Source organism: Podarcis gaigeae (assembly GCF_964106915.1).
Source record: "Podarcis gaigeae genome assembly, chromosome: 8".
In the NCBI taxonomy this organism is placed as follows: Eukaryota; Metazoa; Chordata; class Lepidosauria; order Squamata; family Lacertidae; genus Podarcis; species Podarcis gaigeae.
Genome location: NC_139684.1, coordinates 35,683,360 through 35,698,302, shown reverse-complemented (window position 1 = coordinate 35,698,302; position 14,943 = coordinate 35,683,360). Strand labels below are relative to the sequence as shown.

The 14,943-nt window shown below is 42.2% G+C and overlaps 1 protein-coding gene across 16 annotated transcripts in view; it reads left to right on the top strand.

The window, feature by feature from the left end:
• The window catches only part of CYLD (CYLD lysine 63 deubiquitinase), a 35,455-nt gene that overhangs the window by 2,416 nt on the left and 18,096 nt on the right, over nt 1-14,943 (top strand). For 6 of the 16 annotated variants that reach the window (XR_014567500.1, XR_014567503.1, XR_014567505.1 and 3 more), the window contains exons 2-7: nt 4,041-4,722; nt 5,430-5,597; nt 6,974-7,079; nt 9,798-9,893; nt 11,654-11,770; nt 13,752-14,131. Coding sequence is in view for 9 of the 16 variants with exons in the window: in XM_083752921.1 (XP_083609047.1) it covers nt 4,249-4,722; nt 5,430-5,597; nt 6,974-7,079; nt 9,798-9,893; nt 11,654-11,770; nt 13,752-14,131 (1,341 nt within the window). In the remaining 7 variants the exon portion in view is untranslated. Of the gene's footprint in view, nt 1-4,040; nt 4,723-5,429; nt 5,733-6,973; nt 7,080-9,797; nt 9,894-11,653; nt 11,771-13,751; nt 14,132-14,943 lie in introns of all 16 variants that reach the window. The other 10 variants (XR_014567501.1, XR_014567502.1, XR_014567504.1 and 7 more) reach the window with 3 other exon arrangements.

Below are 14,943 nucleotides of genomic sequence, written 5' to 3'. Positions count from 1 at the left end.
TTGCATCCCACCTTTGCTACAAGGAACTCTCCATTCTATCATCACAACAACCCTGTGAGGTAGGTTAAGTCATGGCTGAGCGAGGATTTGAACCCTTGACTTCAGGTTCTAGTCCAGCACTCTAGAGCAGGTATAGCCAATATGGTGCCCTTCAGATGTTGTTGGGCTACAACTCCCATCAGCCCCACCAATCTGACTAAGGGTGAGGAATGTTGGGAGTTGCTGTCCATCATGTTGAGAGATTCAGACAGATGCTGCAAAGGAGTGTTTAACAATGTGCCCTGAAGGTCAAGAAATTCATTGGGTACAGAGAGTGTGTACCATTTCTACACAGAAATCAAACATGTACAATCACAGTAACCATTTCCCACAGAAATATCTGGCTGCAACATATTCCTACTTTGGATGCTTTGTTATGGCCAGATCATGGCATGTTGCACTATCACTGTGCTTCTCCTATGCTTTGCATAGAAGTACCACAAACAGTACAAATTTTGAATATTATAGCCTATGGGGCTGAGTGTTTCCATCCTCTCCGAAGGTGTGCGCCTATGTATATGTGCATGCATGTTATACATTCACTGATAATGATATTTCATTGGATACAAAAGTGAGTTATGCTGCTATACCACAGTGGTGCCTTAGTGTTGCAGCTCGGGCTGGGGAGACCTGGGCTCTGATTTTGCCCTCAGCTGAAGAGCTGGCCTTGAGACTGAGCATCTTTCATGCCAACCTACCTCACAGGATAAAATGGACAGGTGGCCATGTTTGCTGCCTTGAGTTCTTTGGGGTGGGGAGAAAGAAAGGTTATAAATGTAGCTAAAAAAATAAATAGCAAAAGTGTATGCCACACAGTAAATTTTTAAGGAAATAAGAGTCTGAGGAATTATATCCCACAAGGTGTGGTGATGGCTTGCCTAAGTGATTATTTTTAAAAAATAAACAAATAAAAATAGAATTAGGCATATTTAGGGAGGAGGAGGGTAGATTTACGATTGTGATACTAATAAATAAAATGAGGGAGGGCTATTGCTTTCATGCTCTTGTTGTCAGGTTGCCCTCTGGTTAATGTATGATGTGGCATAAGAGAACAACGAAACCACAGTACAATTAAACATGATACAAAAAAAAAAAGGGAATAAAAATCATAACATTGTAAAGCCTGTATAAGCATCAAATTGCCAGCAAACGAAACAACCCCAGGTTATTAAAATGTAACTTTGCTGTGCACTCCCAAATGCCTGCTGAAATAAACTTTCATCAGTTTCATACAACAAACATTAGGTCTGGCCTGCTAAACTTATATATGGGAGAAAAATTTATCGTGAAGCTGCAGCTGCCAAAAAGCCTCATTTATACCCCACCCCCACCCCCTGTCACTTGTGGATTTATTTATTTATTTTTTTAAAAAAACCTAACATACAAGACAAGGGCGATAAAGAAAGAGTCTACTGTACTCATTAAACCACTTCATCATCAATATGAGCTGCCCATATGTCCTAAATGCTCCCCAAACGAAGAGAGAGAGCAAGTCATAGTTCAGAGGCAGAGCACACACTTTGCATTCAGAAGACCCGAGGTTTGTCACCTGGTGTACAGCTGGGGAATATTTCTGTCTTAAACAATGGATAGCTGTGGTCAGTCAGTCAGTTTACAGCACTGATGGGGGAACTTTGGCTCTTGAGATGTTACTGATCTACAACTCCCATCAGCACCAGTAAGCATGACCATGCTTGCTAGGGATGATGAGAGTTGTCGTTCAGCAACATGGGGGGCGGCACAGGTTCCCCATTTTTTGTACGGACAATATTGAGTTAGATGGAACAGTGGTGTAGGGCAGTTTCCCTGTTCAGAAAGAAACACACAGTTGAGTAGTATTTCTGCTCTAGATTTTCTCTGTTTCTTGTGTCAAAAGATTAAGAACTGTCTTGCTGTTGTTGTTGTTTAGTCGTTTAGTCGTGTCCGACTCTTCGTGACCCCATGGACCAGAGCTCGCCCGGCACCTCTGTCCTCCACTGCCTCCCGCAGTTTGGTAAAACTCATGCTGGTAACCTCGAAAACACTATCCAACCATCTTGTCCTCTGTCGCCCCCTTCTCCTTGTGCCCTCCATCTTTCCCAACATCAGGGTCTTTTCCAGGGAGTCTTCTCTTTTCAAGATGTGGCCAAAGTACTGGAGCCTCAGCTTCAGGATCTGTCCTTCCAGTGAGCACTCAGGGCTGATTTCCTTAAGAATGGACAGGTTTGATCTTCTTGCAGTCCATGGGACTCTCAAGAGTCTCCTCCAGCACTATAATTCAAAAGCATCTATTCTTCGGCGTATCATGTCTTGCTGTATCAGACCATAATTAAGCATCCTCCTTCCAACAGCAGCCCCACCAGATTCTTCTGGGCCAATCAGAAGCACAGTGATGACCTTTTCTCATCATTTGTTCTCATCCTGCAGCCTTCAGTGCAGTAACATTTAACCACCATGGCAAATAGGTGTTTGAGGGTGCATATGTAACAAATAACCAACTTTCCCTCATATAGCTTGCTTTAGGTAAAGGTAAAGGTACCCCTGCCCGTACGGGCCAGTCTTGCCAGACTCTGGGGTTGTGCGCCCATCTCACTTAAGAGGCCAGGGGCCAGCGCTGTCCGGAGACACTTCCGGGTCACGTGGCCAGCGTGACAAAGCTGCATCTGGCGAGCCAGAGCCGCACACGGAAACGCCGTTTACCTTCCCGCTGGTAAGCGGTCCCTATTTATCTACTTGCACCCGGAGGTGCTTTCAAACTGCTAGGTTGGCAGGCGCTGGGACCGAGCAGCGGGAGCGCACCCCGCCACAGGGATTCGAACCGCCGACCTTTTGATCGGCAAGTCCTAGGCGCTGAGGCTTTAACCCACAGCGCCACCTGCGTCCCGTCAAATTTGGCCCTTCAACTTGCTCCTTCCCCCCAAAATGTCCCTGGGTGGTTGTTTTTTATGTACATAGCTTGCTTTAGGTGTGTACATAAAAAACAACCACCCAGGGACATTTTGGGGGGAAGGAGCAAGTTGAAGGGCCAAATTTGACAGGTGGATGGAGCCACCCACTTGTCATTCATCAAACACCATAGTGACAGCAGGTGATGCTGCCCTTTGAAACCCTGACTGTTAGGACTTCAAAGCAAAGCATGAGGTAATTGAAAGCACTTTTGCAAACAGCCCCGCACAGCATGGGAAGAGTTGCATAGACAAACTGAGCAGTTAAATAAGCATGTGTATATTATTTATACATGGTGGTGTTTGTTTAATGGTCCTGTAAGTTGGGGGTGGGGATCCAAACCTCCCTTGATTCTCATCTTAGAGGATCTTTTTACAGCCAGTTCACCTGGAAGGCACCTATAAAGAACTTTGGTGCCCTTTTCAATCTCTAATAGTTAAGTATTTCGTCTCTGATTTATTTTGTTCTGTGCTTCTTTGGGAAACATGTCATACTAAGAACAACTTTTGACTCAATCTGAGGATGACTATTGAGTTCACTGCCACCAAGCTATTTCTGGAAATGGTTAATCCACTTGCTGCTTTCATGAAACTGTATTGTGAATTACTTTTGTGTGCAAAAAAATTGAGCAGTACTTCTGTGAACTTGCATTGTAGTCCTCTGTGCAGTGATATATTTCTTGTTGTCTGTCTCTTTACAAAACAATAAACAAATGAATCCTGTATATTGGGTTCATTCTTTTTTAAAATGGGGGAACTCTTCTAGTCTGCAGTAGCAAAGCAGAAACAGGTGGGCACTTGTTCAAGTTTTAAATAAGGATTATATTGACCTGATATCTCCAGTCACAATGAAGGTGAAGCTGCAAATATAGCATTAGGTCAGTTTTATTATGCAGATGAAATCTTCAGCATGACCTTTGTGGCTACCCAAGTATCTCTCTCTTGCCAGCTGGTTGCTGTCATAGATCTATAAAAACCTGTGTTGTTTCTTTTGAAAGTGGTTTGTTTTCTTTTGCTTTGTTCTTACTATGACATCCTTCAGCTGCCACTGATACTATCTTTTATTTTTGTGTCCAGGTCATCTGTTCTGGATTTAGCTCATTAGGACATGGGTGAAGAATCATTAACTCACTATGGGAAATTGAACAGGGGCCTTTTAGTAGGAGCATCTAATTCCTTGGCAGTTATGTTGGCAACTTGGCTTTCTTGAACGTTTCTTCTTTGTATTCATACAAAGCTTGAACCATATTGAATCTAGGTTTGTGGAGTTAAAAAAAAAGACAGCATGTCCTATTGGGAAGAGCGTATATTTTATTTGCTTCTCCAGGAATGCAGCATTGTAGACAAACAGACTCAAAAACTGTTGAAAGTACCCAAGGGAAGCATTGGCCAGTTCATTCAAGACCGTTCTTCAGGAGGACACACCAGAAGCAACCCTTCGTCAAAAAGCAAAAAATTGCAGATAGGAATCAAGATTTTGGAGCAGCCCCATGTGGTCCTCTTCGTGGATGAAAAAGAAGTTGTTGATATAGATGAGAAACGAGCAGAACTGCTGTTGGCAATTACCAACTGTGAGGAGAGATACAGTATATTTAAAAGTAAAGGTAGACTGAGCAAGGGTCTCCACATTGATGTTGGCTCACCGGTGAAAGTACAGCTGCGATTAGGAGATGAGAAATATCCTGGAGTTGTTCGCTTCAGAGGACCATTAATACAAGAAAGATCACTCTCTGGGATATTTTTTGGAGTGGAGCTTCTGGTAAGTTTTCTTCTTCTAAGGCTCTATGCATTGGGTCAAACAGATGCTGTGTGTTGCTGTAGAAACATTCTGAAAAGATGCGTAGTATGAGGCTTTTTACTTAGTATATTTGTATCCTATTTCTCCTCTGAGGAGCAGAGGCCAAAATATATTGATCCCCACACCATTTTATCCTCTCAACTAACTTGTGAGGTAGGTTGGGCTCAGAGTGTTGAGCAACCATCCTAAGATCTGGATGAACCTCATGACCAGGCATAGGTTTCAACCTCGGTCTCCCCGAAAACCAACATTTTAATTACTCCTATGACAGTTCTTAAAAGGGTTAAAGCCTCAGCGCCTAGGACTTGCCGATCGAAAGGTCGGCGGTTCGAATCCCTGCGGCGGGGTGCGCTCCCGCTGCTCGGTCCCAGCGCCTGCCAACCTAGCAGTTCGAAAGCACCTCCGGGTGCAAGTAGATAAATAGGGACCGCTTACCAGCGGGAAGGTAAACGGCGTTTCCGTGTGCAGCTCTGGCTCCCCAGAGCAGCGATGTCACGCTGGCCACGTGACCCGGAAGTGTCTCCGGACAGCGCTGGCCCCTGGCCTCTTAAGTGAGATGGGCGCACAACCCCAGAGTCTGTCAAGACTGGCCCGTACGGGCAGGGGTACCTTTACCTTTACCTATGACAGTTCTTAATGAGCTATGTTTTTTTCTCCTGCAAACCTAGGAAGAAGGCCGTGGTCAGGGTTTTACTGATGGACAGTACCAAGGCAAACAGCTGTTCAGATGTGACGAGGACTGTGGAGTGTTTGTTGCACTAGACAAACTAGAGCTGATGGAAGATGATGACAATGAGCTGGAGAATGACTATGCAGCTCCAGTTGACTCAATGCAGGTAGAACTTCCTCCTTTGGAGCTCAACTCCAGGGTTTCTGTGAAGATAGGAAAGAATATAGAGTATGGGACAGTTATATTCTGTGATGTCTTACCAGGAAACGAGAGTTTAGGATACGTTGTTGGAGTGGACATGGTAAGAAATTAACCTGATTCTTAACTTTTTGCATGTGTGTTAAATAGAAGTACATGCAATAGTGGTGGGGAGAGATGGAATATTGGCAAGCTACTTATGGCTCTCGATTGCTATGTATAATTGCCACCCAGCAGCTTTTTTTAGCATTGGGTAAAAATGTATTGAGTTAGGCTTGGGAACAGCCACTTGCCTGATCGTGCATGGCAAGAAAGAATCTCCTCCAGGGGATCAGATGGTGCAGCTTTACTAAAGTTTTATTTCTCCCTTGCTGAGCCATAAATGATTGCCCATGTGTATCCGCATTAGGCAGGCTAGTAAATTTATTGTATGCACTAGTAACTTATGTGGGCTTATTTACAGGGCCTTACTAAATCTCACCTGACACTAGCCAGGCAAAATACCCATTTTCTTGCTTCTAATGACCAGCCTGCTTTGCTAAATAATGTTCCAGGGTTGGCACTACTGATCTTTTATAGTTTTCCTCTGAAAATACAGCCACGTCAATTTTTGCCTGGAAGGAAAATGCGAGGCTCTGGCGTAATGTAATTCTGTATGTTGAGTGCAATTCTCAAGCACTACAGTAACATATGCTGATCCTCGTCTTTCTCCTACTTGTGTTTTGAAACCAGAAGACTTACTGAGGCTTGAAATTAAGAGAATGAAACTGAACTATTACACTCTTAGAATATTAGTAGGCATTCAACATGAAAAAAATTGCACCTTAATGTACTTGTTCACCCTTGCTCTTTAAGGAAGTAGGCAAGTCTTCCCAGTGCTGGAAGCTGCCTCTTAATGCCAGAGAGATGAAATATATCCTTCAGGCATGAAAGCCATTTATGTACCTGTTGTGAATGGCTTCCGTTGTGAAACTTCTGGCTTCAGTCGTGGAACTTCTCTGCTGCTGACAAACTTTGCTTGGCTTTTCTCCCACCACTTGGGAGGAGTGTTTTTTGCTTTTGTTTCAATGTTGCCATCATCAGTGTATTAGTGTCTGTGGCACATTTGTAACCAAACAACATTGCAGAATGCAATCTGTTTCTCTAAATGTGGAAGACGAAATGACAACACTACAAGTGTGACACTTGAAATGTTGTTGCAAAGCAAGTGTTTGCATTTCTTGTGAAAGCTCGTGCTTCCTGTCTGGGCTGCATGTAGCCAAGAACTTTAATTGAACCATGTAGATGGTTTCTTGAGTATCTTCACTTGGGCAACGTGTAATGGTGTTTTAAAACGATTTTTAGGATAATCCAATTGGAAATTGGGACGGAAGATACAATGGACAACAGCTCTGCAGTTTTGCAAGTGTTGAAAGCACACTTCTCTTGCATATCAATGATGTTATCCCAGGTACAATTTGTATATTTTGTCTATAAAAAAGAAAAGTGAGCAAACCCCAGTTCTTAGCACACATCCTTGCGTCTAATCATAGTTTTAATGTTGCTCAGGATTCAATCATTTTGCTTGTCTTAAACATATATGGGGGTGGGGTGGGGACTCCACTAAACTATTGATTGGTTATATTATCGCTTTGCTGCCTTGTCTTGCTTTATTTCTGGATATGCTCCTGTGACTCCTACATGCTTCTGTATATGCATCTCCTTTCTTTCCCTCTCACTATAATGTGCCATAGTAACATAGTGCTGTATTTTGGTATTGGTGGTTCCATGGCCTTTTCCTGGTGTTAGAATTTGAAGGTTGAAGGCTTATGGTCACTGCAATGTGGCACTGGGTTTTCTCAGTTGATGAATTTTACTGCTGTATTGTAGTACAGTCATACCTTGGGTTACAGCCGCTTCAGGTTGCGTTTTTTCAGGTTACGGATTGCTGAAACCCGGAAAAACCAGAATGGGTTACTTCCGGGTTTTAGCGGTTGCGCATGCGCAGAAGCGCTAAATCGCACAATGTGCAGAAGTGCCGAAACGCAGCCTGCGCGCAGATGTGGGTTGCGAACGTGCATCCTGCACGGATCATGTTCTCAACCCGAGCATCCACTGTATTGCATGTGGTAGGGAAAGGGCCGCTAATAACTGAGTCTACATAATTACGTGTCTGCCAGTCAGTATTTTAAGGACCATACATAGATAGTGGAAAATAGCACATAAATGCCTTTCCAGGTGGTTCTGCATTTTTCATGCAGTAATATTTGCTTAATCAGAAGGGCACGGTGCACTGGATTGTTTTCTTACACTTTCTTCAAAGGAATATGTTCCAGCGATGCCCACATATGCTCTGACAAAAGAATTGGCACTTGTGAGCAGTCCTTGGAGCCACAGGCAATCTGTTCTTTCTTCCCTGTTATTAGAGTGCTGCATTTTCTGTTCAGAAGCTCTTGCTGCATGGTCAGTTCTATGCTGCATATGGGGCTACAATATGGAAGCTTTCGCTGCTTGGCTTTTTGACTGTGTGGCAGGGTTAACAAATGCCCTCCCTGAACAGGGAGAGATTTGGTGGTTTGTCCAGCCAGGATCTACTAAGCTGAACCACAGGGAGGAATAAGCATAATGCTAGTTTGTTGGACAGGCCTTGTTTTGACCCTTGCACTAAACAGAAAAAGTCATGGCTAGGCTGCCGGGGTGGCTAGAATTTTGTACAGCAGTCTTGTGAGATGATGGTGTCAGAAATCTAGAGGTTCACCAGGGAAAGGGGAATTGGAATTTAAAAGGGAGGCCAGGCTGCTGTCCGAGGAGAGTTTCTTTCCTGTAGCAGGAAGTTGCAGGTGCAACTAATGCTGTTATATTTGAGCTAATACCGCTTTGAGTTAACTGAGGTGGATGGGTCACTGCAGTGTATTACTCAAGTGATAGGATGCAGCAGGATCTGTGATGTACAGTACATGAACTTTAGAGAACATGAGAGCAAATATTAACCTGGAAACAACACACTCTTCAAAGTGGTTTTTTAAAAAATGAAATAGGACTCTTAACTGTAAGGAAGATGCTATAGACAGATTGCCATTTTAAGCATAATTGTCATATTGTACAAACTTGAGGCGGTGCTTTGCTCCTGCTACTTCTTTCTTAAAGAAACCTTCAAGGACATTTTTTCTTGAAAGATCATTCTTTCAAAAAGATGCTTTCTTCACTGTCTGGCTAGAGATGAGCTCTTGTGAAAGTAACTAAAGTATTTTAATAGAGTTATTCCCCAGGGGCAACTTGGTTAAAATGCAATTGAACAGCTATATTTCGATTATGGAACATGAAGACACATTTCATTTGAACTCTTTAGTGGATACATGGCATGGTTAAAAATCCTCAGATGTTATGCAGAGTAAATGGCAATCTTTTGTATGTATTATAACCATACTATTTTGGTGAGGAGTCCAATTTAGCAAAAAGCACAATATTTTCTATTTCAATTACTGCTTTTTAATGCATACCTAGCTTCCTTCTCCTCAATCTTTTTCTTATTGTTGATGCTGCTGTTCAATCACATCTCCAGCAAAAAGGTTTTTTTTTTAAAGTTTCACTGATGGGGGCTTTTTATCTTTTTTAAGTTTGATAGGTATTTGCTTCTTCCGAACCACATACGAAGCAAATAAACTTACCGTAACATGAAGCCAGTGATCACTTTCAAATTTTTCTTTGGCTGTGTTATTTCTCAATACAGCATTTTACAAGGTTCACCATAATTGATTGGTGCAGTGTGGAAGGAAACATATTCTAAAACCTCTGTGAGAGCAAATCCAGCTTTTTTGCTTCAGTGTCAGTAAAACGGAGCTATGCCCTGAGATTTTGGAAGGGGAAAAAAAGGCTAGGCTAGATGTCCCATTGTGTTTAAAAAAGTATATATTAATAGCTATAGTCATCCTTATTTAACAATTTTGTGTGTGTCCCAAGGGAGGCTGCCTTCCATATTATGGTTCCTACTTATATGAATGTTCCTGCAACTGATTAGTTTTCTCTAAGTCACTACCTGAAAGAAATTCTGGATTTCACAAGTATTACTGTGACTTGCTTTATATCCTAAAGGTCTATTTTGTACTAAACTGATGCTTTAAAGCTAATGCTATCTATACTATGTACTGTGTGGTGGTGTAAGATATCTTAACCTTCTACTCTATTTTAGAGGCTGTGTCTCAAGACAGGAGACCTCCCAAACTTGCCTTTACATCTAGAAGTGGCTGTGACAAAGGATTCAATCATAGTAAGCCAAAGTCTACAGGTACTTTTACTCAACTACTATTTAGCAAAATGCCAGGTATTTCTACTGTCCTTGTACATGAGATTTTGACATGCAGTCCCTTGGAGTTGTGGGTTCAGAGGTGGGTTTCCACAGAACTGATCCCACATGTTTTGTAGAACAGTGGCTCCCCAATAAGTGGAATGTGTGACAAGATACTACATTTGCTTGCGTAGCTAGCATACAAAGGAGGTTAGATTGTACATCTTGTGAAACATTTCTGAGGATTTTCCTGTCTTGCACTTGTTTTGTAAAACTCTTCCCCCAGACTGAGTGCATGAATAGCCTACATTTGGCTATGGAAGTAGAACTTTTTGCTTGGTTTCAGTCGGCTCTGACCAAAGTGACATATGCCTTAGTTACATATTGTTTGTATTACTGTAACCCGCTACCTGTGACTGCCTTTAAAGAGTGTTCAGAAATCAGCTGATTCAGAATGCTGCAGCTCAGCCTGTTGAACAGGGCTGGGTATAGGGAGCATGTAATTCCCATGCTACAACAATTTTGCTGGTTACTTGACTGTTTTCTGGTCACAATACATAGTGCTCGTTGCTACATATAAAGCCCTACTTGACTTGGGGACCAGATACCTGAAAGACCGTATTTTCCTATTCAAGCATGCCTGGTTTTTTTTTTTTTAGATCTTTGGTAGAGGTCCCTCTTTCTGTCTTACCAACATCTTAAGCACGTCCGTTGGTAACTCAAAAGAGTGCTACTTTGGTGATTGCTTCTAGACTCTGGAATTCTTTGCCAAGGGAGGCCTGACTAGTCCTTCTCTGATGACCTTCTGCTGGGAAGCAAATACACTTTTATTCAGACATAACATTTAGCCTCATAAGTTGACTGTTATATATAAGTTGCAGTTTCGGCAACTGGCTGTTGTGTGTGTTGGTTTTAAGGGATGTTTTTAAGCTTTGTATTTTTTCTTGTTAGTCACCTTCAGCATCTTTTGATGGAAAGGTGAAATATTAATTTAACAAATAAAGATTATAAACGGATAAAGGACTTCGTTCCATTGCTCTGGAAAGCATTAGAAGTGGTTATTACTGCAATTTGCAGCATGTTAAAGGCTAACAAATGTATTATGGCAGAAACTTATGTGGGCTAGAGTCTATTTCATCAAATGTGTGAACCTTATTCTCACTTAGGAGGCATATGGATAAATCATCAGAAGCTGATCCATTAAGAAATGTGTTCATCCCATTGCAGCAAAAAACCCACAAAACCTTGTAGCATCTTAAAGACAGCTACTTCTCTAAGAGCAGAAAGGCCAAGTAATTCTAACCTAAAGTGGCCAATTAAATCCTCCATGTATGTTCCTTTGGAAGTAAACATTCTGAAGTGAAAGCTTCATATTTTTGAATTGTTCCTGCAAGTAATAAAGGGAACAGAGTTCCACTGAATAGGAGATGGAGGAAGTTAAAGAGGTACAGTTAATTGTTTGCAACTTGAAAGGTTCTCTCTGTGTAGCTTGAAAATGCAAGCTGAGAACATTAACAATATGGGTGCCGAGGGGGTTATACCTTTGTTGCAGAGATTGGACCAGATGATTGGCAGGTTTCTTTCTTAAAGTTGTACAAGTTAGATTCTGGTAATGACATTTTTACAGACCCTACTCTTAATAAGCTTAGCAGGAAGACTTGGTTTAAAGGATTGTAAGGCTTGTTTTTTTTCCATAATGCAGCATTTTTTATGTTTTTTTCCTCCCCTTTGTCTCCTTTATGACATGGTTTGTGTCTTAGGTGCACTCTCAGACCCTGGAAATAGAAACAGATCAGAAATTTTCTACACTTTAAATGGCTCTTCAGTAGATTCCCAACCACAGATGAAATCAAAAAACACATGGTGTATTGATGAAGGTAATGAGAGACTAGACATTAAGTTTGATCACAGGCATAATAGCAAATTATATGATGATTAAATATACTGCCTTCAGATTATTCTGGCCACATTTTGTGTGTACTCCCTAACAAAAGACTTTTTAAAGGGCTTACTTCAGTTGAGATGTGTATTATTATCCTGTGTAGTGGCCAGAATCCAAAGAGCTACTTAAGCTCACATGAGGGGCTTGGTGCTAGCCCTGGGGAATTTACTTTACTGTCTCATTTGCACAGCTGACCCCTATACAAACTGCTTTTGAAAATTGCCCTCTTTTTCTGAAGCAGTTTGCTATGGTTGGGGGCTCTGAGAAAAATGAGTGGGCTCACAATGTTAGTTTTCCTCCTCCTTTGGATCCTGGCCTAAGTTTATTGAATAACTCAAGGCATTTTACTTGGCACATCTCACATAGTAACTTGAGCTTTTCAGCCATAATAGATAATTCCTTAGGCTACATTCTGTGCACATTTGAGCCTAGCCTTCTTATTAGACCAGCTGGACTTGTAGGCACAGGATGCTAGATGCTTATAAATAGTAACTTACCACTATTGCAGCTTGTGATCTCATATGCTGAGCATTGACTCATGATTTATTTACATATCTTCAGGTAGTGTTGGTGACTTTATTATTTGGAATCTCTGAGTTGACAGGTCCTGCCTTTGCTAGAATTAGGTTGGGGTGCAAACTTACGTTTTTGAATTACAGACTTTTCCATTACAGAGTGGCAGCATTCAGTTTTTTCAGACACAGGACCCAGCTAAGTCTAACATGCATCATGAAATTCAGTTTAAATCTTTCTGTTGTATATGTTTTCCCCAGTTCCTTCATTTTATTTTTCTGAGAACATTTACACTGCACACATGCTAGGTTTTCTTCTCCCCAGGGAACTTTGGGAATTGTAATTTGGGGATGGAGGAAAGAGAACAGTACTTTCTAAGTGAATTTTTGTTAACTGTGCTGAATTACAATTCCTAAGGTTTTAAGCCACAACAATTAAGCTAGTAGTGTGTAACCAGTGTAAATCTGTAGTACAAATACATTGTTTTCCATCTCTCCCCATATGGGATTGTAGTTAATGAGTTGCCCAATAGTCTTCTTTAATAATAATAAACTGCCAACACAAATGCAGAATGCACCCTGGAAGTTACATTTTGAAAAATACAGAACAGTGGTCTCCACACTTTCTACGTTCAGGGAACCTTTTCCGTGCCAGCTTGTCTCCTGAAGAACCCATCTGCCATAGGAACCCTGTGCACCGGAGAGGAAACTGGAGAGCTTTATAGGGTGTACGTACAGTTTGTACAGAGCAAAGGCCAAACCTGTACGGTACTTCTGATGCCTGCATGAACTGAAAGCATGCAAGAACCCCGACAAACACAAACATTCACATTCAGGTTGGGATCAACACAGAAGACTGGTAGCAAGAACACCAGTTTCATAGAATTTAGTAGAAAAACCACTCCTTTAGTTGTAATTAAAGTAACATCCTTACATTGCAGCTAAATGTTCATCAGTTTTGTTGACTGGAAAATTAAAGAAAAATCTGATGTTCTTCTGATCTTTCTGCTTCCTCTGAAGATTTCTGTCAGAGTAAGAGCATAGATATTCACTTGGAAGTAGGTCTCATTATGTCCAATGGGGCTTACTCCCATAAATGTGTGTATAGGATTGTAGCCTGAGTCTCTTCGTTCTCTCTCCCATCCCTCCCTTGGAAAAATGATGGGGAAAATGCCTGTCCCTTGTTACCTCATCTCGCTTGGCTTTTTTCTGAGCAATTGCCAGAGTATGCTGTTTTAAATATAAGTAGGTCATTCTTTCATAATAGAATCTAGTGCAAGAGAGAGATGCCATGCATATTTTATTCCTTTTGTGTAGAAAGCACACAGCATTAGTTCAGACACTTAGTAAATATTATTCTAATTCATATGCTTATTTACTGTTTTTCTAAAAACAATTCAACAGTTGCTGAAGATTCTGCAAAGTCCCTTAACGACTCCTCTACTGGGTTTGGGCACTCTTCGCCGCCGCTGCAGCCTCCCCCAACGAACACTTTATCTGCCGAAAACAGATTCCATTCCCTGCCTTTCAGTCTGACTAAGATGTCCAGCGGCAGCAATGCTATTGGACACAGTCCGCTCTCTTTATCTGTACAGTCGGTTATTGGAGAGGGGAACGCAGGGGCCACCCAGGAGAGCACACCGCCGATGGTAGCGCCCATCAACATGCATGGGCTAGAAGCAGGTTCCTTGGCGGAAGTAAAAGAGAACCCACCTTTCTACGGAGTAATCCGTTGGATTGGGCAGCCTCCGGGAGTCAACGAAGTGCTAGCGGGGCTTGAACTGGTAAATAACGTTCGTTTCAAAAGTTTGCCACTCCTGCCCATTTTATGTCCGGCTACTTCTTCTTTTCTTTTAAGAGACACCTGAGCCCTATTCAGGTGTTCTCCCCTCTGCGCAGTTACCATCACATAGCGATTGGGAGAGCAGGGCGTGCTTCTTGTCCCTGCTGACTCTGTATCGCAGTCACCACTTCCACAGTCCTCCAGATCATAGTTCTAAACTGCATGTGGAGCCCTCATGAATAGAAACATCTCCCTCCTGCAAAGGCTTGGGGACTGTTGGCAGAGCGGGGTGGGAAACGGAAGCACTCCCCTTAAAAAGGTTGGTAATTGCATGGGGAGCGGGACGACACCTGCAGAGGGCTCTTGTTCTGCTGAACTTTGTAGTTCAAACTTGTGGCGTCAGTAGAATCTGATTCTTAGCAGTGTGAAAAGTTGTAGCGTGGTTCACAGCACAGATTTACCTTGCCCCACTTACCTCTTCAAATACAGTGGTACCTCGCAAGACAAAATTAATTCGTTCTGCGAGTTTTTTCGTTCTGCGAGTTTTTTCGTCTTGCGAAGCACGGATTCCCTGGGTATTAACGGTTTTAAGAAAAAGGAAACAAACTCGCAAGACGTTTTCGTCTTGCGAAGCAAGCCCATAGGGAAATTCGTCTTGCGAAGCAACTCAAAAAACGAAAAACTCTTTCGTCTTGCGGGTTTTTCGTCTTACGAGGCATTCGTCTTGCGAGGTACCACTGTAGATGTTCAGTTTACCTCTTGCCTTCCTTGACAGAGGCAAGTAACAATTGTGTTTCCAGGCAAGCAGAAAAG